General features: G+C 42.9%; 2 protein-coding genes across 5 annotated transcripts; one reads left to right on the forward strand and one right to left on the reverse strand.

The window, feature by feature from the left end:
* Nucleotides 1–37: 37 nt before the first annotated feature.
* On the forward strand, nucleotides 38–16,116 carry ODR4 (odr-4 GPCR localization factor homolog). Of its 4 annotated transcripts, none has more exons than XM_084211077.1 (14): nucleotides 38–163; nucleotides 1,525–1,658; nucleotides 1,757–1,888; nucleotides 2,266–2,361; nucleotides 3,477–3,583; nucleotides 4,295–4,331; nucleotides 4,439–4,579; nucleotides 5,156–5,251; nucleotides 5,707–5,772; nucleotides 7,067–7,195; nucleotides 7,845–7,935; nucleotides 8,894–9,079; nucleotides 14,032–14,124; nucleotides 14,941–16,116. In XM_084211077.1, the coding sequence occupies exons 2-14, from the start codon at nucleotides 1,560–1,562 to the stop codon at nucleotides 15,006–15,008; spliced, it is 1,341 nt and encodes a 446-aa protein (XP_084067203.1). In that variant the 5' UTR covers nucleotides 38–163; nucleotides 1,525–1,559; the 3' UTR covers nucleotides 15,009–16,116. The 4 variants fall into 4 exon arrangements, with proteins under 4 accessions (XP_084067203.1, XP_084067206.1, XP_084067205.1 ...); XM_084211080.1 differs by having other exon boundaries at nucleotides 60–116; XM_084211079.1 differs by having other exon boundaries at nucleotides 68–106.
* Nucleotides 16,117–19,583: 3,467 nt separating this feature from the next.
* On the reverse strand, nucleotides 19,584–23,898 carry PDC (phosducin; the record flags this gene model as incomplete). The annotated part of the gene is made up of 3 exons (XM_084211412.1): nucleotides 19,584–20,108; nucleotides 21,220–21,380; nucleotides 23,838–23,898. The coding sequence occupies 3 exons, from the start codon at nucleotides 23,896–23,898 to the stop codon at nucleotides 19,584–19,586; spliced, it is 747 nt and encodes a 248-aa protein (XP_084067538.1).
* Nucleotides 23,899–24,250: the final 352 nt, after the last annotated feature.

Genomic DNA, 24,250 nt, shown 5'->3' on the forward strand with positions numbered 1-24,250 from the left:
TCTGCTGGGCATTGGTGTGCATCATCTCTCTGCGCCGCGGCGCTCAGCTATGACGCAATCGGCCACATCGGTGCTCGGCTGAGACGGAGGTGGCTGCAGAAACTGGGTTTGTGGAGGTGCTGAGCCCTGGGGGTGTGCAGGTGCTGATCCGGAGGGTGTGCAGGTGCTGAACCCTGGGGATGTGGAGGTGCTGAGCCTGGGGGTGTGCAAGTGCTGAGCCCAGCTGTGGGGACATGAGTTGAGGTGTGTGAGCACCTTCCCTGTGGAGGTTCAGGATGCTCTTTGCTTCCTCATCCTGTGCTCATGGGCTTCAGCTTTTTAATGCTTAATTCTGTGTGAGAACGATCTGCAGGCTTGAAGGTGAAGGGAGTCTGTGGTAGCCCTGTGTCCTGGGTTCTGGGGGGGATGCAGAACCCCCTGTGTCCTGGGTTCTGGGGGGGGATGCAGAACCCACTGTGTGCTGGGTTCTGGGGGGGATGCAGAACCCCCTGTGTCCTGGGTTCTGGGGGGGGATGCAGAACCCACTGTGTGCTGGGTTCTGGGGGGGATGCAGAACCCCCTGTGTCCTGGGTTCTGGGGGGGATGCAGAACCCCCTGTGTCCTGGGTTCTGGGGGGGATGCAGAACCCACTGTGTGCTGGGTTCTGGGGGGGATGCAGAACCCCCTGTGTCCTGGGTTCTGGGGGGGGATGCAGAACCCACTGTGTGCTGGGTTCTGGGGGGGATGCAGAACCCACTGTGTCCTGGGTTCTGGGGGGGATGCAGAACCCCCTGTGTCCTGGGTTCTTGCAGCCTTCTGCAAGGGCTGCTCATTGGAATGTGCACAGATGCTGTACTCTGAGTGCTTGGGAATTGGAATGGCAGTGGTGTAGGGAATGTTCAAGGACACGGGTGGAATTCAGCAAGTCACTGTGTGAATGGAACAGTGCATCCTTTAGAAGTATCATGCAGCAAAATACTTTTTCTTGAAGGCATTTCAAAATTCAAATCCTGGGTTCAGTTTTGGGCCCTTCATGGCAGGAAAGATGTGGAGGGGCTGGAGCATGTCCAGGGAAGGGAATGGAGCTGGGAAGGGGCTGCAGCACCAGGCATGGCTGAGGGAGCTGGGAAAGGGGTTCAGCCTGGAGAAAAGGAGGCTCAGGGGGGACCTTGTGGCTCTGCACAACTCCTGACAGGAGGGGACAGCTGGGTGGGTCAGGCTCTGCTCCCAGGGACAGGGACAGGATGAGAGGGAACGGCCTCAGGCTGGGCCAGGGCTGGTTCAGGTCGGACATTGGGAAAGTTTCTGTGCTGAAGGGGCTGTCCAGCCCTGGCACAGCTGCTCGGGGGAGGGATTTTAAAGCCATGCGGATGTAGCATTTGGGGACATGGGTCAGTGGTGTGCTTGGGGGAATGGTTGGATTTGATGACCTTGCAGAGAGTTTTCGATCAAACAGTTGTAAAGGATCTTTGTGTGGGACTTGTTCTGCTGTACCCATTGCAGTGTATGTACCTTCTTCCACTTAGTGCATTGTGTCTTTTGTAGGTTGGACCTACAACACCTCACTTAAACCTGGAGCCATGGGTAGAACTTACCTTGTCGAGGAAGGTATTGGGCAGTACCTGACAGAGCTCAGCACAAAGGTGAAGCCATATGTCACTGGCCTGCTGATAGGGCAGGTAAGCGTGGGATTGTCCTTCCATTCATTCCTGTGACCTGGGGAAACCCCTGTTCAGCAGTCTCAAGCTGTGTTTGCTTCTGTTGATGTTGTGGCAAGTGCTCTCCCCAACGGGACTATGTCATCCGGGCTGTGCGAACCCCTCCCAAGGAGCAGCAGCAGGAGGAGAGCCTGGGCCCTCCCAAGCTGGCATCCCTGGATGAGGAGTGGATCACCACACACGCCAGTCAGGTGAGAGCTCACCCTGGGAGGTGGCAAAGGGTGGGAGGGACAGGAGGGAAATAAGATGGACACAAAGGATCTCAGCACTTGTGTCATCTCAAAGTGACAGAGCCTTCCTAACCATGCTGGGCACAGGTGTTCTAAACCAGAAACACCCTTAATGTTTTCAGGTTTTTTGATGAAAGGACACTTTCCCTTACTGAAGGGAAAACACTTGCAGGATGTGTTCCTGCATGGAAAGGGTCCTCCTGTAAGTGAAAAGCAGTCTCCCTTAGTTCACTTCTGCTCTCGGTGCAGACTCGTCTCACCAGCAGTTTTTGATACCTGGAGTTACATGCTTTCTAGATTGCCAATTCTGTTAATAAATGTTCATTTTCATTTTCAAGGTGTCCAGAATGCTCCCTGGAGGGTTGCTGGTTCTTGGTGTGTTTATGATTGCAACTCCAGAGCTGGCTAAAGATGGTCAAAATGCTCTGCGCAAGGTAAGCAGAGTTCCTGCCGGGAGGACAGCAGCATCCTTGGCTCCGTGTGTGAGGAATTTCCTCTCACTGGCTTGACTAAAATACAGTTGTTTTGTTGCTTTATGTCCTAAGTGTTGTGCTTTGATGTGTGGGTTTGAGACTGGAAGCTCAGAAATCCCTATTTGTTAACCTCCTGTTTGTCACTGCAATAGCAAATCTGAGTTTCTATTTACTGGGTTTATCTGTATTTACTTAATATGGCTTAGGGAAAACATCCTTGAGGTTTACATTAAGCTAAATCTTTGTTGCTTAATATAAAGCCACATAGAGGTGCTAGTGATGTTAACATGTTAGCTTTCCTTGTCTGAATGAATCACTTAGTTTAGAGGTGTTTACAGCAGTGAAAGGTCTATAATTCTGATTTCTTTAAGAGAAACATCTTGTCTGCAATGTGTGCACTTGACTTAGGAGTGTGGGATTAAATTTAAAACATACTCAGAACTATCTGGTAGACTTAAAATGCTTTTTTGTTACAGTATTGGGGCATCTACTGCCATATTTGGTTTCTGTTCTGAAAATGTTATGTTCATTTTGTCATTTTTCTAACATAATCATGGTGAGTGATTTAAGCATGAGCAGGTTTGGCAGCCTGAGACCCAAGAGTCAATTTTGGCAGTTCAGTGTAATTGCCTCTAAGTTGTGCTTAATGAAACTGGTAGCTGGCTAAAAAAGGTGAGCTGTGTCCAGGTGACCAGTGATTGCTGAATTAAAAATTGAGGGTGATTTGTTTTTTATAATTAGTAACTATTTTGCAGAGCTTTTCTGACCCAGCTGATAGGCACAAAACTGTAATATGTCTGTAAGGACAAAAGCATACAGGCTGGACATATGAATGTGTGCTGCTTGATTTGGTTTATAAGGGAGCTAAATTAAAATTTAACAAGCCTCTTTCACTTTGGGGAAAAGTGCCTCTGAAACCATGTAGAATTTTCTTTTAATGTGACATTTAGGTGACGTGTAAGCTGTGTTTCCTGCTCATACATAATTTTGATATTGCTTAGACTTAAAATTTTAGTACAAGACTATTTTCCAGGAATTATAGAGCATATTTTTTGCAATGTATTTTTGGTCTTTAGCTAATCTTCTCAGTGGAAAAGTCCTTGAGTAAAAGAAGGCTCTGGAAACCTGCTGAGGAGGAGGTCTCAGACAGAGCAGCACTTCAAATCTGTTCTACTACAAAAAAGTATCCTTTATGAGGAAAGTTTATTGATTGAGGCTGCTATCCCAACCTCTTTTATCCAGTTACTGCTGAATAAATAAGAATTAGGGAGGAGGAGGCTGTTTAAGTTCAGCTAGACATATGTAAATTGAAATAATGAAGTTTTCTGATTAGCCATGGCTAAGACTATTGACCATCTTGTCCTTGCAAAATTTCCATCATTTCTCATGCGGTCTGTCTGTGTGACAGCATCAAATAACACCTTTCCCAGTCAGTCTTGACTTGCATAAACTGAAAAAAAATTCTAAATTACTGTTTGGCTTCTTTTGCTGTTACCAGTGGTGAATGGAATTGGGGCAGCAGCAGGCCTGTGGGATCAATACTAGAGCTGCAGCAGAATGCAGGAGCTGTTGGTAAAGACATAATACCAGGAGAGAAGGCAAGGATTTTTCTCTGAGGGGAGAGAGAGATGAGGACAAATTAAAAATTGATGCCTTGGTGCTTTTCCTGTCAATACATATTGATCTTCATTTGTTTGTAAGAGATGGCATCACTGTGGTAGTAGGAGATTACAGGCAAATGTTTTCCCACTTTTTTACACTAATGAAAGGTGAGAACTTGCTCCAGAGCATAAATTAGCTGGACAAGGAAGTTTAGCAGAGGACTAAGTCAATTGTGGATTGTTCTTAGTTGTTCCCTTGCTTTTCACTGAGTCTTTTTCTTTAAGTAGCACAGAGTAGTTTGCCGAACCTATGATGTGCAGGACCCAAAGGTAAGCTCATCCAGCTTTTAATGCATGGCAAGTAATGCTGAACCCCAAAAAAGCCTCAGTAGAGTACTTTGGGTAGATGCTTTATGGCTTTTCTTTTCTGCTCTCAGAGTTCAGCTAAACCAGCAGACTGGAAGTACCAGAGTGCTCTGACTGCCTCCTGGGTGTCTTTGGGCTGCACAGTAAATGTGAACATCCACATTCCACTTCTTGCTACTTCCCCCAACCATGACCTGGAGAAGAACACCAAGGTAACTCGCTGCCTGCACTGGCTCCTACACAGCAGGAACCACACTCAGTTCTCTGCTGAAAATTAAATAAGAGAGAAAGAGTTGAACAGTGCAGGAGAGGAGTAGGACTAATCAGTGGAGAATATTTAGCAATTATTCCTTTTAAATGTAACTCTTCTGGTCAGTGAGAAGTTTCCTTTGTTCAAAATTATATAATAATTGTCGTGAGTATCTCAGGTAACTTCTCTGGTGCCTCACCTGGTGAAAGGTTGCACCCAATTTGTGCAGGACTGTTGGGTGCTTTTGCCATGAGTTGGCTTTCAATGGGCTCTAATCCTCTCTGCAGCCCCCAAATCCCTGGGGTGGCACTTCAGTATTTTGCAATGTTTGTTTCTTAATTTGTTCTGAATGTGGTCCATTTAAGGTTTACCTTTGGGAAAGCATAGGTTTTTCACAGACTTTAAAACTCTGTCAGAGTAATTGTTAAAACACATACTTCTATAAGTTTCAGCATGGAACTGTCCAACCCTTCAGTGAAATTCTTTCCTCTTTCTTGTGGTTTTTTTGTTTGTTTGTTTGTTTTCACTTATTTTTAAGAATGGGTTAAACCGATGGTCAAAGCAAATAGAAGACAGTGTTTTTCTGATCAATGGCCAAGTTAAAGATGAGGATACAGAACTGCTGGAAGGGCATGTGAGTACCAAACAAGGAGGAATTGAGCTCTAATGGATGCATGGTTGGAACCTCTGTGTGACAAAGCGTTGAATGGGACATCTCCTGTGCAGTGTTTGTCGGTCTGATTGGCTGTTCCAGGGAACCAACACACAGAGCTGCCATTCCTGCAGATTGCCTCTCCCTCCCGGGCAGTGTGAATGCAGTAATTATGTCTGAAATGACTGAAATGTTTCTATTACAGAGTGAGGTGTGAATGTGGGTGATGACATTTCAAAGACCTACTTGGGTCACCTCGTGCTGATTCATTCATCTCTCCTTTTAGTTTTGTAGTTCTATTCTCTTGGTTGGTTTCTAAGTGCTATTTTTCCCTCTCAAAGGCTATAAACTAGGGAACCCTCTGTGCCATAGTGAGGAGATTGCTTCAGGCACTTTTTTTTCCTGTTTCATGACACAAATAATTTTTTTCCCCTCAGAAAAAGTTCAGAGGAAATACTCAGCCCGGCACTCAGTTTTCTGATGTCAAGGTTCTGACACAGCTGGTAAGTTTTTAGTGGTTTGCAAAATATAAGCTTGCCTTTCAATTATAGAATACTGCAAAAAAATAAGATAACAAGGTTCTGAATTATTGTCTAGAAATATTGCTCACTTGTTCCTAAGATCCCCCCCCCCCCCAAAATATTGAATATGAAACTGATTGTCAACAGATCTGCATATTTTGTGCCTTTAGAAATTCTTGTGATGAGATAACCATGTTGTCCATGAATTGCATAGGATAGCTGAAAGACTGGAAAACAGGTTATGAAGAGAAGTCCTGTGACTAATTCCTTTGGTAGGAGGATGCCTGTAGGTACCTGTGTACATTGATTTCAAGTGACTTTTCATCTGAAGTTCAGTCACCCCCACACTTCAATGCACAGCTTGCCCTGGCTAGCTTGGACATTCACTTGGATGCTTTTGTCAGAAGCTCAGCTGCCAGCTCTGGATTAAGGCATAGATCCTGTGAGCTGAATCATCATCTGGAACTGCTGGATCTATGTCAGGAGCTTCCTCCCTACCTGAGTTGTGAAGAACCATGAATTTAGTGCCCAGTCTTGGTCCTGAAGTCCAAATGTGTCCAGGCCTTGTTTCATAGCCTTCTGTGTTTTGTCAGGTGGTTCCTGGATTCTCAAAGTTACATTCAGCAAAACTAGAAGTGTTTCCAATGCCATTTTAAAATCTCCATGAGTATCTCAGCTTCTTTTGTTGTTCCTGTCTATTGTATTGAGGTTAATTCCTGCAGGGAGAGGAAAACTTTTTTTTGGCAGAAGTGGTTTGTGCAATTGGTGAGGAAGTTGTGCCCCAGTGTTTCCAGGTGTTGTCCTGGAGTGCTTCATGCTCACACTCATTGTTGTGGTAATTAGGGAGGGCATTTCTAGGCAACAGTTTGATGCAGCTCTCAGTGTGACCATGTGTATAATTTGGTACTGACTGATGGGATGACTCCCAGCACACCCTGGGTCACACTGATTATAGCAAACATGAAAACGTCATTGTTTTAAAAAAAATCTGTAAAAGACTTAACAGTTGCAATGCTGTTATTTGCCACAAGCCTGGAAAGTTTTAACATCTCACAGACACAAGTGTTTGGAACACCTGGACCGATAAACACATTTGCCATAATAGAAAAGAGAAGAAGAACTAAAGGAATAACTAAAAATAAAATAAAAATGAAATTAGTTATACGTGATAAGGGAAACAGCTTGTGTGTGAGCACCTGCTGTTGGTTTGCTGGTTCTGGCTTTAGTGACTGTGCTGCAAGGGCCTGGGCTAAAAGTGGATGTGTTTGTCCCTCAGTGCCAGGGTGCCAGCCCCAGGTCCACGGCGACGGTGCAGGTGTGCAGTGGCTCCATCAACCTGCGGGGAGCTGTGAAATGCAGAGCCTACATCCACAGCAACAAGCCCAAGGTCAAAGAGGCCATTCAGGTACATCTTAGTCCATCAGAAACATTCTCCTGAAGCACGTGGGACTTTGCATACTGGTTTTTCTTTGCCAGAACTGGGGTCAAAGTTATTTTAGAAACCATCCATGTGAGGTTAGTTAGTTTTTCTCTTCTAGAGGATGTGTGTCCTGTAGATAAGGCTGGGCTCTTGGGAGTCTTTGCATAAATTGTCAAAGGGATTAGGCTTTGAAGAAATCTCTTTAGAAAAGGTTGCAGACTATATTTTTATATTTGTAGAGGTAAAATTCAGATTTATTTGCTCAGTAATTTATTTTTTCCCCTCACTGAGTCATTGCCTCATGATTTTTGTTTGGTTTTACTGATAAATATCTAGAAGTTGTCAGTTCTTATCCTAGCAATCCTAAAATTTTCTTCAGCTTTTCATTTTTGTTTTGTGGTTTTCCTTTTTGATACCAATTCTTTTAATGTTAGCTTTTCTTTATTAATAAATTATTATTTATTAGTTTGAAAATTCACACTAGTTTTTATTTTCTGGGAAAAAACTGTTCTTTCATCATGGGTTTAACGTATGGGGCTTCTTTGGTTATTTCTTCCTGATTAAAAGCTTTGCAAATAGTTTTGATTTTGCAAATGGTTTTGATATTCCTGATGATTTCACTGTGTCCTTGCAGGCTTTGAAAAGAGACATAATAAACACACTGAGTGATCGGTGTGAAATACTGTTTGAAGATCTGATTTTAAATGAAGGACCTCAGAAAAAAAGTAAGAAATTAAAAAATTTAAAAAAAATAAACAAAGCCACCAGCTTATATTTGCAGTGAATTTTGGTGGTTGTAGAAAATTCTGTTATAGTGAAGTTCCACTATGGTTAGAGCAGAATAAAGAAGAAAAGGTGTAATTGCTGCTTGTCAGCCATGACTTTTTCTTAAATTTGGAAATTTTTTGTCAAGTTTGTGTCCTTTGGCATCACAGTTCCTGTGACCACAAAATGCAATCCCAGCTTCTTCCTCACTAAACAGAAATTTTGTGATTTTTCAAACTTCTGTAGTTGAAACTTTTGTCTCTGAAGTTCCAACTGTACCTTGCACGCTTTAAATTTTCATTTCTATTTTTATTTTTTAAATCCATGTATGGTGTTCCTATTAATATTGATGTATGTTAAAACTTGATGGAGACCAGATCTTTGAGCTCATGCTGGGACTCTTAAATTTCTTTAAGTCAGTGCAGTGGTGTCGTTGTCTTAAACAAAAAAGGAGTTAATTGAAAAATCAATGGGGATGTCTTGGGCAGAGAGAGCCTTTTCCATTGCACGTAGTTCTGGGTCCCCTCTCTAGATGGCAGCCGAGCTTTGTGGCTCTGAGTGTGACACCTCTGCAGTCCTGTGTGCTGCTGAAATCCTGCTCCTCGGGGAGCTCTTACCTGCAGGCTCTCCCAGAGCCCTCCTGCGAGTCATTCTGAACAGGAGAAAAGCTCTGCTTTGCTTTTTAGGGTCTGTTTTGGAGCTGCTGTGGGTGTTTCTGGAGAGACCAATAATGTAAGGACATAAATCCATAGAATAGCAGCCCACTAAGCCAGGCATGTCTGAAAGCAGGGTTTCTACACAGAGACCTTGAGCTCTTCTTCTGCAATGACTTCATCTTATGCTCAGAGATTATGGAGGGATCTTATCATAACTGTCAAGGCTTTCATTGGGATGGTATTTCTCCCTCTTTCCTTTTAGATTTTGGGAGGGAATATCATGTCTTGCCTCAGAGACTGTTTGTCCCAGTTGCTGGATCCAGTGTGATGCTCAGTGATTATAAGTTTGGTGATGAGGCTGCTGGAGAAATCCAGGAACGTTTTGTGGAGATGTTGGATCAGCCTGTGCAAGCTGAAGATATGCACATAGCTGAGGACATTAGCACAGGTAAATCTCTGAGAGCCAGGGCAGGCTGGCTCAGGGGCTAGGAAAATGCTGATTAAAACTGGCATAGGCCAGTTTTATCCAGGTATGGATAAAGTCAACTTACTTCATATGCAACTCTAAGGATTCATAACAATTCATTGCAGCCTAAATATATTGTGGAAAATGATCCAGTTTCTTACATTTTGTATTTCTTGGAATAGACTTCTCTTTCTCCTCTCAAATATTTTGGTTTTTCAGTGCAGCCATGACTGCAGCCCGTGAGCTGCTGTAGAAACATGAAGAGATGGGTAACCAAGGTTTGTATGTGCCACTGTGCTCCTGAATTAGAGGGGATCCTTTATTGATAAATAAACTCTTAAAAAACACCCTGCAAAGCTTTGTTTTTTACATTAATACATATATTTACACTTCCAATAGTTCATCTTTTTAGGGCTAAGTGGTTTTGAGACAAGTTAGAATACGTTGAGTGATTTAGTCAAATCTACTGTTTTTCACTACAGTTTCAGGAAGATTTCACACTAAACCTGATAAATTAAAAAAAGCCAAATACCTTTCTTTATTCAGAGTGTTTTAATTTATGTACCAAATGCAGTGCCCAAACCTGAAGATTTGTGGTTCACCCAGAATGAAAACAAAATTGAGAGCACTTTTCATTTTCTACTGAATGTCTTACAAGTTTGTGATCTGATTATGAGGCTGCTGTATTCCCTTTAATATAGATATTTTCACATAATCTAGTTACTGGATTAATCTTTCTGAATATTTTTGCCCTATATCATTCCCTGTTGGGTTTTTTTCCCCCGCAATATTGATTTCAATGCAGAATTCAAATATGACATTGAAAGGCACCTAAGAACATTTCCTGTGGTCTTATGGAAGACATTTTGCTCCCCTTTTTTTTCCCCCATCAACATGCATATGAGCTGCAGGTTCCAGTTTTATAATTTAAATAAATAAAAACCACTAATTCTCACATTAAAACTATGAACACTTTTTTGATGTTGGTATTTAGGGACAAAAACTTAGGGGCAATGTAACCATGACTTTCTGTGCAAGGTGAACTGTGAGTATTGATATTCACCCTGACTTGCATGTTAACTTGGAGGAGGTTTTGAGTTTCCTAATTTCAGAGTTAACCATAAATTCTTGTCTTTTTAAATGAATCAGCTCCCCCCAGGCTTTAACTAGACCTGTTAGCTGTGAACTGACTCATCCTTTTGAAGAGTAAGAGGTGTACAGGAACCTCAAGGAAAACAGGAAAGCCAATAAAAATCTCTGGCATTATTAGAGTAACTTTAATACTCTTAAAACTAATTACTACTGAGCTTTAAGGAATCAGTGTAGCTTAGAGAAGCAAATGAGTACTGTTGTAGCAGTGGAGAGAGGTGTGGGAGGAGAGAGGTGATGATTCAGTTCAGCTTTATTTCTTATGTAAGGCTATGTGAGCTGCAGGTGGGAAGGAAACACCTTTCCACTTACAGCAGAGCATCCCAAAGATTGATGCCAGCAATAGGTGTGAAGTGATGGCCACAAAAGGAGCTGGGGTGTTCTTGTAGTCTGCTGTGTGTAGAGTTAACTGGGGGGGATTTATATTCCTTTTCTTTGAAAGAAAAGCAAATTAAAGTAGGTGTGTATTTTCTTTAAGAAACGGCCCCAAAGCCACAAATTGAAATAAGTGCATAGAAGAGGAGAGGAAAAAACGTGCAAGGGGATTTTGGGAAAGCTTGGCCTTGTCCTGGTGAGCACCATAAAGTTTGTCCATGGAATGGGCTCTGTTAATTGCAGTGGTATCAATGATGCTGACAGCACAGCACTGCTCATTCTGATAATTAAAGCTGAGGCATCCATCATTTGTGATTTGTTAAAATCACAAGTTATTTATACACTTTTATCATACCAGGAAGGTCATTTTAGAAAGAGTCCTGTTAAATGCATACAAAGTGTTCTGCATTCTAGAAAAAACCCCATTAATCATGGGATTTAATTTTTATTGTTGCTTTGGTATGAAATGTCTAAGTATTGCTGTGAGCATGTTTTTTGTGTTATAATGAGAGTTTGTGGTTTCTCTTGTGCAAAGGCTTTTCCAGTGCATCATATTGGCTTGGGAAGCATGTATTGTTTCTCTGTGCTTAGCTCTAACTTTATTAATCATAGTCACTTTTCAGTAATTGGTTTGTAGGGAATTTTGTCATCAGCCTTTCTGTTTGTGTCACAGTTCCTGTGGTCTGAGGCACCTACCTCGAATTAACTGTTCATATGCTGTTCATACTGAGGTTCTGGGGAAAGTTTGCTGATAAAAAGAATTCTCTAAAACTCAAAACCACGAGCAACCTTTTGAAATAATTTGGGGTTTTGTTCCTCTTTAAAATATGCACTTTAGAAGAAGAGGATCTAATCAGTATAGGCAAAAGATTTCTTTTTTTAAGCAACTTTTAGTCAAAACATAAGTTTTTGAGGTCATTTTTATGTGTTTACTGAACTTGGGGCTCTTCTGCTGTCTCCTGCAGTTTGTGTCTTGACTCCATGTACAGATCCCCAGTGGGGACACCAGTGGGTCATGCTTTAAAATTGCTGTGTGGAAAATAGAAAGTAAACCCCAAGCTATTTATAAGTGAAAGCCTTAAATAGCTCTAACACTGTAATTTCAAGGTATTCAGTGCTCTAATACAGGCAACAGAAAGCTCTGCATTTCTGATTGGCTTTACTAAATCCCTGCTCCTCCTTGGTGCAGGGGGTGGGCTGGTAAATACCCTGAGTGGATAGACAGAAATAAGACTTCAGCAGTGGTAATCACTTCCCCATCTTGGTTAGGAAACTGAAGAATTAAGGATTCATCTAACTGGTACTAGAAGATATCTGCTATGAAAACTGTTTTGTGTGATTTTGCTGCTCTACATGCAAACCTTCCAGAATGTGATGGCATAAAGGCCTGTGGTAACTAAATAGCTCAAGGGTGGTTCTTTTTTCTTTTTCCCTTTGTCTTTTTATTTTTTCCCCTCTGAACAGGCAAGGAATCTGCAGCTGCCTTGATGTGCAGCTTCCAAAGGTCCCCTCAGCACAGGCAGGCGCAAAGAAACCTCAAGTTAGAGGGCACAGACCATCCTACCTGCTCATCAAATATACAGCAGAAAGGAACCTGCTGGAGCTAGAGTCCAGAGGTGGCTCAAAAAATGCAGTCAGATTGTCCCAAAGTGGGATGTTTCACAGAATTTAACACTCTGGACAGAAGTTCTCTTACTGTGCTAGTTAAAGTTGCTTACTGAAAACCTATATTTCAACAATTAATAACTCCTCTAGCTGAAGATTTCTGCTCATTTTAGGCAGCTGAGGGAGTGTTTTTCTTGGCACAAAGAAAATAGTGATCTGGCCACGGCCTCGTTGAGGACTAGTGAGATTCAAGAATATTTGATAATTTCTCTTCAAAAAACACACTTTGCAGTGAAATATTGTTATCTTGATTTTACATGGATGTGCTGCTTACAGAGAGATCTCCAAGCAATGTCTGTATATCTGTGTATCTCACTGTCCTGTTGAGTTTCGTATCAGGCAGTGATTTCTGTGCTGCAGTACATCCTGTACCAATGCAGTGGGTTTAAGGATAAAAACCCTAAAGACAGGTTTTAAAAGCTAGTTTGGGTGTTTGTGTGCAACAAGTCTTGTGCAAGCTTGATTTAAGGATATTTTGAAGACAATTATCCATATGACTCAACAGAAACAACCTTTCTGATCGTCTAGATTATCCATTTCCACCATAACTAATGACAGAGAAAGTACTTCATTTGCATATGAATCACACAGAGGATGTGCCTTATTACTCAAGCATGTCATTTGTGATTTATTGCTGATGGTCAACCCCTCTGTGGGAATGGAGATCTGTTTTTATTCAGATCAGTGTCCCATGGCCTTCTAAACCCTGATATCTGGTTCTGCTGGGGGTTCCCTTGTCTCCAGAACAGTCTGTTCGACTCCTTCTCTTATCTGAGCTTGCTTGTCCTTCCCAGACACATCCAGCTCCCACTGCCATGACAAACACTTTGTCTTACCCTTTGCTTGTGCAGAAGGTGCCTGTGGTTGTACATTCTGAATTGTACTAAGTCTGGCAAGTCTTAGCAAACTCCTGAAAACGGGAATGCTGCACATTGAAGACCTATAGCCCATGACCAGCAAGCAGCCTTGTCACTGGGGGGTGTGTGGTGTATTCCATGCTGGCTCAAGCAAGCTGGGCTGAAGGACTGGAGATTAATCCCCTTCTTTCTCTCCTGCCCCTCTAACAAGCTGGATATAGCCAAGGGATTAGGGAGATCTAGGCAAAGGAAATAGATCCAGGTTTGAGTCCCATCCGCCTGGAAATAGACTCAAGCTCTCTCACATCCTGGCTGGGCAGACTAAGGATTTAGTAATTCTTCCAAGGAGGAATGAGTCCTCAATGCCTGCTGTGAAAGGGTATTTTTAGGGGATCTTCAGAAAGAAATTTCTGTGGCTGGAAAAAATGCATCTCTGGCTGTTGGGCAGGGAGGTGCTGCCAGGCTCATCCTCTCTGGTGTGGGATTTGCATGTACCCTGAACTGGGGACAGATGGCTCTGGAGGGGACCTTTGATCTTGGAAGGTGCTTAATGGTACATTTTGGTGGTTCCCTCTCACGTAGTCAAATTCTCCCCAGGCTATGCAAAGAGGGTTGGGACTGTTACTCTGGAAGCAGGGTGTGGAAAATGAGTTTTGGAAGAGGAGCTCCTCCTGAAATGTATTTTGTCTCTTGAGTTTTACCCTTCCAGCCATACAGCATAGTTTAGCCCTGTGCTATTGCTGTTGTACCACTTCTACTGCAATAAACTGTTTTTTCCTATCATAAATACACTTTATAAAAGTTGATGTGAAGTTCTTGGCCTTTTGTATTAATTCACTGTAAAGCACAACTGTTAATTTTCTCCTTCTTCCCTTGATTTCCACGCAGTTGATATTTGCCCAGTGACTGACAGCCCGAGTGACATGCAGCAGGCACAGCTGACAAAAGCCACGTTGCTGTTGAAGCTCCAACAAAATATGGGTATGTTCCTTCCCAGATTTTTGCTATGGCACTCCAGAAGCTGCAGTGGGTCCTTTCAGGGCTGGTAGCTCCCACAGCATCCTAATTGTCAGCTCAGGAATTCAGGGAACACCAGCCACAGAGCTCCCCTTTCCATTGCAACTTCTCTCTGGTGCTGCCTCATCCAGCTCTGAGAGATCTGTCTGCACTTAGTACAGCTCTCTTTGCTGTGGGCTGCTTGTATTGAAATAGTTACACTTTAGTCAACAAAGCAGTTACTTCTGGTTTCTATTAATTATTAGAAATAGAATATGGTAACTGGAAGGTTAAATAGGAGCAGTAAATGTGTGTTTGCTTTGAATGTAATAATGTTTTCCCTTTCATCATCACTGAGGTGTTTTGGGGTTTTCTGTGTCTCCTCAGCTGCATCAGTAATGAGCATGCTAATAAAAATAGTTTTTGGGGTAGCTCTTTTTGGGGGAGATCTTTTTGTTTCTCCTTGTGCTCATTCCCCCTGACCCAGCCTCCCCTCCCTGCCTGCTGCTGCCTGTGCTGCCCTTCCCTCACTGCCTGTGTTCTCTCTGGATTTAGGGTTGTTCTGCCCTTCCCTCACTGCCTGTGTTCTCTCTGGATTTAGGGCTGGTTATTGTGCCCTTCCCTCACTGCCTGTGTTCTCTCTGGATTTAGGGCTGGTTATTCTGCCCTTCCCTCACTGCTTGTGTTCTCTCTGGATTTAGGGCTGGTTGTTCTGCCCTTCCCTCACTGCCTGTGTTCTCTCTGGATTTAGGGCTGGTTGTTCTGCCCTTCCCTCACTGCCTGTGTTCTCTCTGGATTTAGGGCTGGTTGTAGCAGCTGCTGTCGCAGTCCTGGCGTCGATTTTCTCCTTCAACTACTTCAGTGATTGATCTCCAGTGATTAAACTCCAGCCACCACAGCTCCTGGGAAATGTTGGCCATTCAGAAGATGGAAATAGCTGGGGTTAATATATTAGCAATTAAGAATTGTTGTCTAAATCTCACCAGGTAGATGTGCAATGTAAACTGTAATACTGTAAAGTGTAATCCAGTTACCTTGTTCCATCATACACTTCCTAAATTAAATAGAATTATGCACTTACAGAATCAAGTAGAGGGTGAATCAGGTTTACAAGAAACTAACCCTGTCTCTCTGTATAAATAAATGATAATGTTATTTTCTGGAGAGGTCCCTTAAACAAATACAGAACCTTAATTTTCTTCCTCCAGGCTCCTTTAATGTAAAATACTACTCCTGGTGTTTCTCAGGGCATTGGTAAAACCTGCATGATGTATGACAATTCCTGCTTTTAGGGTTTCCTAAGAGAAATGTTACTTTATTACAGTTAATTGGGGCAAAATTAGTTTTAGTAAAGCCAGCATTTCACCATAGGCATTGCTTTAGATCAAACTGGCTAGCTAGCATAAAATGCATACAAATAGTTTCTACAAGTTTCGAGACTAGACCAAGGCAGCCTGTAAATAGCTTGGTTCAAGAGTGCAGAACTCAGAAATGGATGAAATGCATGGCACTGCTGAGCTGTGTGTATGCTGCTGCCTTTGACTCAGTGCCTCCTGATGAGGATTTCTCTGTCCAGCTCCAATACAATCATTGCTATCTTAGAATTTGAACTATTTCAGTAACAGTTACACCTAGGCAGGCCTTGTGGGTTATCTTGTAGGTACAGACAAGTTATCAAAAATTATTGCTAATCAGGATTTTTAGGTTGTAAACAGAGAGCTTTCCATGATGAGAGATTCTCCTGGGGATGTTGGCCAGTTACATGTTTACTCGACATGAGGAAGGTGGACAGAACTGTAGTAAGGCTAATAAAGATAATTTGGATATGAAATGTGATGTTTACTTGGACCTGAGCTACAACAGAAAAGAATTAACAGCATTTTAATACCAATGCAAATTTCTTTTTTTTTTGTTTGAAGGCAGTGGAACACAAATAAAAAAATAAACCCTTTGATTCTAAAGCAGAAACAAGTATGTACTGGGATACCTTTAATAAAGGCAACTCTGAGAAAGGTGTGTTGACTACTGTTGCCTCACTTGTGTGTTCTGTTTTTACATGTTTGGAAAAAAGAGCTGCTTTTCTGAAAGACAGTGTTGACCTTCTGTGCTCAGCATTGCTCAAGGGGGGCCTCCTGGAGGAAGGTGGTGAGTGTTGTAATGGTGGCACTGGGTTCAGTGCTGTGGGTTCTAGAATTGCTTTGTATTCTGTGCCAGTCAGTGGATTTTTATTTTTTTTTTTTTTTTAAGGAGAACAGGGTGTGCTTTTGGAGGTAAAAATACAAAATGATTATTCTTTAGTTGCCTGTAACACGAAAGGCAGTCACAGAAGTGAAGTACAGCATCTCTGACACCAGAGAAGAAAATTGTCCCAAAACACTCTGTAGTTGTTCTTGTTTAGTACTTGTGGTGTCAAAACCAGAGCTTGTTGAGATGTATTATTCCAGGGATGCCCTTGCAAAGAACTCTTTCTCTTTTTTCTTCCTCTCTGCAAGCTTGTTCAGTGCTTAGTAAATGATCCTTTTCTTTGTGGTCATGGTCAAATTAATCCTTCAGTTTAGAACTAACTTGGTATCAGGGATCTAATTTTCCAGTTTGGGCTTGGAGGAAGGCAAAGAGAGAAGTTGCTCTGGTGGAGATTCCAGTTACAATATAAGAGACAGTTAAGGTACCATCTGTGCAATAATAAATTAATCAACCCTGTCAAAGAAGAAATGAGTAATTTGACTTGTACCTACAGATTGAGCCTTCCAGTCATCCTGCCATGAGGAAATTGTGGATGTAGAAGAAAGCAGGTTCTCACTTGTCTAAGAATTACAGGACTAACCAAGAGGGGATTTTATTGTCCCATCCTTTCTTGTACCATTTTGTACTGTTGACAGTGTAAGATAATGAGGGTTTAAGATAAATTAAAATGTGTGTGTAAGAGAAAAGGAAAACAACCTTTTAAAAATCTGTTTCCTGACTTCTGCATAACTGTAGTTCAGGTTTCATTGTAGGTTTATCCTCTTCCTACCTGTATAATACTCCAAAGCTTTCAGTCTGAGAAAACTCCACTGTGACTGATATTGGCTTTGTTAACTTATGTCCATGATTGCAGATATATATATATTTATTTTAATATATAAGAGTTCAGAGGAATGGTTTGGACTCCCACGTCTGAAAATCAGGCTCGTCTAAGTATAGTTCTAAAATTTATAGTACAAAATAGTTTTAACAGAATCATTATTTTCTGTGCCATGGGGGTTTAAAATGTGGTTTTAAAAGCCTCAGTGGTCTTGGTCACTTGGTCTTGGAGGTTTATAAAGCGTGACTTTGAGTCAAAAGGAAGAGTGACCACAGCCCAGGGTAGCAGGAAGGCTGTTCCCATGTGCTTGTTGAAGCATTTGCTGTTTGCTACTCAAAAACCTTCATACAGTAATAAATGTTTGAATCAAATCTTGCTTTTTGTTTTAAGGTTGGGTTTTTTCCTGCAGAAACTGACAACTGAGGTGATCAGTGTGTTATTTGCAACTTCATTAGTCATGAGCTTCTGTTGAGGCTTGGTGCCACATTTGTGTTTGCTCTTTGATTTTTGGTTTTTAAATTACAGGTAGAAGAAAATCCTGCTTAAGCACATTTAATCTGTCTCCTAAATTGGAGTGTCAACTTGTACAGTAGCTGTAGGTGGAACTTCTGTGTTGCTTTTGTTGGGATTTTGTGCTTTCAGCCTTGTTCTCAAAAAAATGAAGCTTATGTGATGAGCCTGCTGATGTACACCCTCATAGCTTTTAAACCAAGTTGGATAAAGAGGGAAAGTTCTCACGGAAGCTGAGTTCCCACAGCTTACATGGAGATTTTTTTGGTGTGCAGAGGGTAGAAATTTTTCATGTCTCTTCTTCAAAACATGTCATTAAATGCAAGAGAAATATTGTTCTGCTGCTCAGGTAACTGGTTACTTTTGTGATGGACAAAGATAATTCAGTATTTTCAACCTAAACTCCTGTAAGATCATTGGATTTTCATGCTGTTGGGTGTATCTGCAAATGGTAGATCTGCAAATATTCTGAAGAGACAAATGAAATGTTAGGATGAAAGTGGCTTTACCTGAGGGGTCAACTTCATGCTTCAGTAAGGGGAGAGAGGGCTGCTCCAGGGGAAAAGCTTTATTCCCCCTGGAGTTCCATCAGAAAGACTTGGGACAATCTCTCACACAGCAATTTACAGCATGGAAATCATGACATTTTGAGAACATGCTATTTGAATTCTTGGTGTAATAAAGTCATTAATTGTTTTACAGGTTAGAGAATATTGCAGGAGAGATGATAAGGAACTTCATTTGCACTGCTTAGTGTGCATGACATGAGATTTCATTTTGATAGAACAAAAGAAAAACAAACAAAAGAGAAATAGCCTTTAACATTTTGATAATCTCAAATATTATAAACTAATCTGTGCTGTTAAGATCTTTAGTAAGATAAAAGTACTTCCATCCCCATTGAAATCCAGCCTTTAGCTTTGCCAGTGTGTAGAAGTTTCTGAAGTGTTTCTAATGTTCTGTTGTTTTGTATCAGAGAATGTCTATAGTGAGTTTATCCCATATCTTCCTCTCAATTAGATTATTAAATTGTAGTTCTCAGCAGCTTCCCTTTAATGAAACTTAAAACTTTGGAGTTTAGTAAATATCTGGTGATACTTACTAATATTTCACATGTTTTTAAGGGTAAGGTTATGTACTACCAATATATTCCACACTTCCAATGGCAGGTTTTGAGAGCTGATAAGCTTTATTCAGAATTATTACATAAGCATAACATACTTTTCCAGAAACTCACAGGCATTTTAAATGCTGCTCAGCATAGGGAGCACTGATGAACTGCAATCAGCTGATGCTGTGTCCATTTCAGCTGTTTGGGTGAGAAACTTACAGGAGCACTGAGCTAACTTCTCCCTTTGCATCGGTATTGAGTATTAAATGTGGAATGAAATAATGACCTAGATACTTGAGCCATTTAGGAATGCAAGGACTTTGGTCTATTTGTCTGCCCTTAAAATTGCTTGTTCCTGCCAAAGTTGGTAGAAGTGAATCAGGAGCCAGGACTTGCTGTACCTCCAGAAGATGGAGATGGCTTTTTGTGTGCACAGAGGGATGGACCGCTCCTGTCCCCACTGAGATGAAGGACTTGTGCTTTGTGGAGACAGGCATGGGCCCTCCATTTTTAGTTTGTTTTTCCTATATTTCTTAAATATCACTGCTGTTCTTCCTATTACGTGTGGCTGGCATAGAAGTATGTGCAGGACTGCCAGCTGTTTGTGCTGTAAGTAGAATTCACATGCTAACAGTTAAACAGTTTTTTATCTTTATTTGTTACGAGTAAGTCAGCCTTCTCTAAGTGGGATGGGTGTTACTGACATTGATTTACAGCTGACTGAAGAGGAGAGGGAGGCAGTGAGGCCTCTGGCTCTAATTATTCAACATCTGGCTCCTCCGTGCCATTTCCCAGCGCCGGAAGCTCCCTCTCAGGTAGCAGCCCATACTCATTCAGGAAAGCCTCCACATCCACAGCAAAAAACTCCTCACCGAACTGTTCCGACACGCTAATGAAATTGCTCAGGAGCTCCCCGGCCTTGTAGACCAGCAGGGAGGGGAGCACCTCGCTGGAGAAGCGATCCCCGGCGCCCGTGCTGGAGGCCCTGATCTTGCAGAACTTGACGGTGGGGTACTCGGCCGCCAGGCAGGCCAGGCTGCTGTTGAGGGCCTGGCAGCCCTTGACGCCGTCCTCGTAAATGTGCACGATGACCGTGGTGGTTTTGTGCTCCTTCTCCACGGCCTCCAGGAACTGTTCCCCGTTCTGCAGCTCGCACAGGAAGCCGAACTTGGGCCCGAAGCTGAGGCGCTGGTGCATGTCCTGCATGCAGCGCTTGCGGTACTGCTGGAGGCAGCTCTCGTCCTCCTGCGCGGCGTGGATCAGCTCGTACTCCTGCATGCTCATCTGTGGAGACCCAGAGAGGGGCGTGAGGCACTGGGGGCTGGAATGGGGACAGGGACAGACCCCCCTGCTGTCTGGAGAGCACCAAAAGCTCAGCTAGAAGAGCCATCACTCCCTGCAGTGGCTCCAGCAAGATCCTGTGGATCCAGGTAAAGATCCTGTCTCAACGCTTGCCTGTCAGCATGATGGCACTGAAGGCGGTGGCCACATCTGGCAAAAATTTATGGATTGAATTTTTGATTGAAATCAAAATTGATTGAAATTTCCACCAAGAGCTGGTGGAAGTTTTGCCAGTAGTGAGGCAGGCTTAATTCCTGTGTTTTGGGGGGGTTTGGTTCCCCTCTGTTTCAGAATTAGTAAATGTTCAGGCTCAGAGCTCTGTCCTGACTTACAGGTCTTTAAACCTGCTAAAAGTTTTCCATTGCATTAACCAAGGATGGAGCATTGTGGCAGGGAAGGGATGAGCAAAGGTCAAGCTGTGCTGTGGTAGATGTGAAATACACTGCTTGTTTTACTGAAGTCACCCTTTGCTTGAGAGAGGACTGGATAAAGAGAATTACAGAGTCACTAATTAAGGTTGGAAAAGCCCATTAAGATCAAGTCCAGTCATTAACCCAGCACTGCCAAATCCACCTCTAACCCGTGTCTCTGAGCACCACATTCCTATTCTTTTGGATTCTTTCAGGAATGGCGCTACCATCAATGCCTGGGCAGCCCCTTCCAAAGTTTGACCACCCTTATGGGGAAGAAATTTTCCTGATATCCAACCTAAGCCTCCCCAGGAAGAACTTGTGACCATTTCCTCTCATCCTGTCCCTGTTACCTGGGAGCAGAGCCCGACCCCCCGGCTGTCCCCTCCTGTCAGGAGCTGTGCAGAGCCACAAGGTCCCCCCTGAGCCTCCTTTTCTGCGGGCTGAGCCCCTTTCCAGCTCCCTCAGCACCTCCTGGAGCTCCAGCCCCTTCCCCAGCTCCATCGTTTTTGCACATGTGTTCCGTCTGCATTGTGAGAGCTCTGCTAAGTTACATGGAAATTGAGTGGAAAATTCAAGATTTTCCACCTTGTAACAGGCATGTTTTATATAGAGCCAAAGTTAATTCCTCCTGTTTATCTTACCTTACGGCAGAATCTCTCTCTGGTGTCTTTGTCATCTCTGCTGAAAGATCTGTGTGGTGAAGACATTTGCCTAAGCATTTCTTTCTTACTCAGGGGTAAGGAGTCTCCATCTTCACTCTCTAATTTGAACTTCCTCCAGTCATTGATCACACCTTTGGGCCCTAAGGGAGATGAAGTTGGATGAGAAAGTGGCTGCAACAAGAGATTTCCTGGAAAGTTTGTGTTCTGTTCTGGTTTGTCCTTCTGTGCCTCAGTTTATCTGTCCCTACTCCTTCCAAAGCACTTTCCAGGAGTCCTGAGAACCAGAGCTCCTGGATCAATGAAAGAAGAGAGAAAAGGAAGGAAGGAGTGAAGGAAGGAAGGAGTGAAGGAAGGAGTGAAGGAGTGAAGGAGTGAAGGAGTGAAGGAAGGAAGGAAGGAAGGAAGGAAGGAGGGAGGGAGGGAGGGAGGGAGGGAGGGAGGGAGGGAGGGAGGGAGGGAGGGAGGGAGGGAGGGAGGGAGGGAGGGAGGGAGGAAGGAAGGAAGGAAGGAAGGAAGGAAGGAAGGAAGGAAGGAAGGAAGGAAGGAAGGAAGGAAGGAAGGAAGGAAGGAAGGAAGGAAGGAAGGAAGGAAGGAAGGAAGGAAGGAAGGAAGGAAGGAAGGAAGGAAGGAAGGAAGGAAGGAAGGAAGGAAGGAAGGAAGGAAGGAAGGAAGGAAGGAAGGAAGGAAGGAAGGAAGGAAGGAAGGAAGGAAGGAAGGAAGGAAGGAAGGAAGGAAGGAAGGAAGGAAGGAAGGAAGGAAGGAAGGAAGGAAGGAAGGAAGGAAGGAAGGAAGGAAGGAAGGAAGGAAGGAAGGAAGGAAGGAAGGAAGGAAGGAAGGAAGGAAGGAAGGAAGGAAGGAAGGAAGGAAGGAAGGAAGGAAGGAAGGAAGGAAGGAAGGAAGGAAGGAAGGAAGGAAGGAAGGAAGGAAGGAAGGAAGGAAGGAAGGAAGGAAGGAAGGAAGGAAGGAAGGAAGGAAGGAAGGAAGGAAGGAAGGAAGGAAGGAAGGAAGGAAGGAAGGAAGGAAGGAAGGAAGGAAGGAAGGAAGGAAGGAAGGAAGGAAGGAAGGAAGGAAGGAAGGAAGGAAGGAAGGAAGGAAGGAAGGAAAGGGAAGGAAAGGAAGGAAAGGAAGGAAAGGAAAGGTTTTTCTCATCTGGTTCCCATCAGGATACTTTGGAAGGATTTTGGTGAACTACATGAGCAGTTAACATGGATGAGGATGCTGAAACATGATAAAACTGCCATGTTGGCCAAAGGTGGTGTTTTGTAGACAAATATTTGATTTCTTTATAAACAGGTTATTAAATATTAATTTAAATATTTAATAAAATTTAAACATTACATGTGTATAAAGACTTGGAGTAAAACTAAGAATGCAGGACACTTGAGATTATTTTTAAAAACCCCAAACAATACCTGTTGCACTGGGAGAGTAACCCATAAGCAAATGATAATTCTGATTGTAATGCAGATCTTGATCTTTGGAGCTGCTTGATTAAACTGCTTAAGTTTTGAGATTGTGAAAAACAAATTTAAAATTCCAGTGCTGTTTTTCAAAATGAAAACATTTAATCTGCATCTTAGATTGTAAAGGAAAAACAAAGAATATTTCAGCGTTTTCAGAGGTGAAGTTTCCTATGGAAAATTTAGAAAAGGCTGGGTGAGCAGCTCTCATTTTCACAAGGAAGATGTGATGAAAGTGAGATGTTTTGTATATACATGTAGAGAGGTTTTTCTCATAGAATGGTTTGGGTTAGAAGGGACCTTAAAGCTCATCTCATTCCACCCCCTGCCATGGGCAGGGACACCTTCCACTATCTCTGTTGCTCAGAGCCCCATCCAACCTGTGCATATATCATAATCTTGGCCAACAGCAGCAAGGCTGGTTGGGAAAGAACCCTGGAGTTATTACAAGAGCTGCATTCATTATAGCTCCAAGGAAAAGAAGCCCTTGGAGCAGAAGGAGGCAATGATTGGCATCCTGTTACCTGGCAGCAGGGTGGAGGAGCTGTGGAGCTGAACACAATGTCAGTACTTATAAAAGTCTTGGTGATTGAGCACTGGATTAAAAAGAATGATGGTTTTGAGTGAGGTCTCTTTTTAAAGCTTCTAAACGCTGTGCTGTGTTTGCCACAAGGGGCGTTCTTAGCACTGAGTGTTCCTTCTGTAAGAAGGAAAAAATCATTTTGCCTTTCTAGTGAAGTGCTATCACCTAGTTCAAATGTGGGTTTTGTTCCTCTTTTGTTGTCTTCTCTCCTCCCCTGGAGAGCAGAGTGAAGCAATAAACCACAGGAGTGAGGCAATAAACCAACAGGAGCCATGTCAGGCCATGGCTCTTGGTGGCTTTGTCAAGTGTCCCCTGCGTTTGCCCTTTGCTTCAGGTTTGAGGAGAAGCAGCGCAATTTTGTAAATTACAATTTTTGTTATGTGGTGTTACCTGCCCTCCATGGGGGCTGTCACTTGCCCCAGAACACTTTCTCATTGCCTTTGGAACCTGGGTTTTTGTGCAGGAGGTTTGGCCACTGGAATTCTGGGCTTCCCCAGTGAACACTGACAGTATAACCTATTTTTGGGAAAAAAAAACCCAGTTAGTTTCCTTGCCTGTGTGTGTTGCCTGTCCTTCAAAGTCTTCTTCCAAGCTGGTGTTTGCATTTTCTTCCATTTCAGTGGCTGGAGTAGGAGAAGCTGCAAGTCCCAAAGGGAGAACAGTTAATAACAGGATAGCAATGGGTTAAGCTTGCAGCAGGTACAGCACAGTGTGTAATTTCCTGTAGCTGGTGAGTATCAGTGAAGATCAAAATGCACATGGTAATTATGGAGCTTGTCACTGACCCACAGAAAGCAATTGGGATAGATGTCAGTCTCCTTAAAGATGTGCCTGGCCAGATTCTCAGGTGAGGGCTCCTTCCCAGTCACTGGAGAATATCAGGGACATGGTGATGGGAAATAGTGGGTGTAAAACTTCCTGCAATGGAAATGTGTACTGAGTATTTTCTTACTATTTTTTTTTAAAT

The sequence above is a fragment of the Fringilla coelebs genome, assembly GCF_963513975.1.
Source record: "Fringilla coelebs genome assembly, chromosome: 9".
Lineage (NCBI taxonomy): Eukaryota > Metazoa > Chordata > Aves > Passeriformes > Fringillidae > Fringilla > Fringilla coelebs.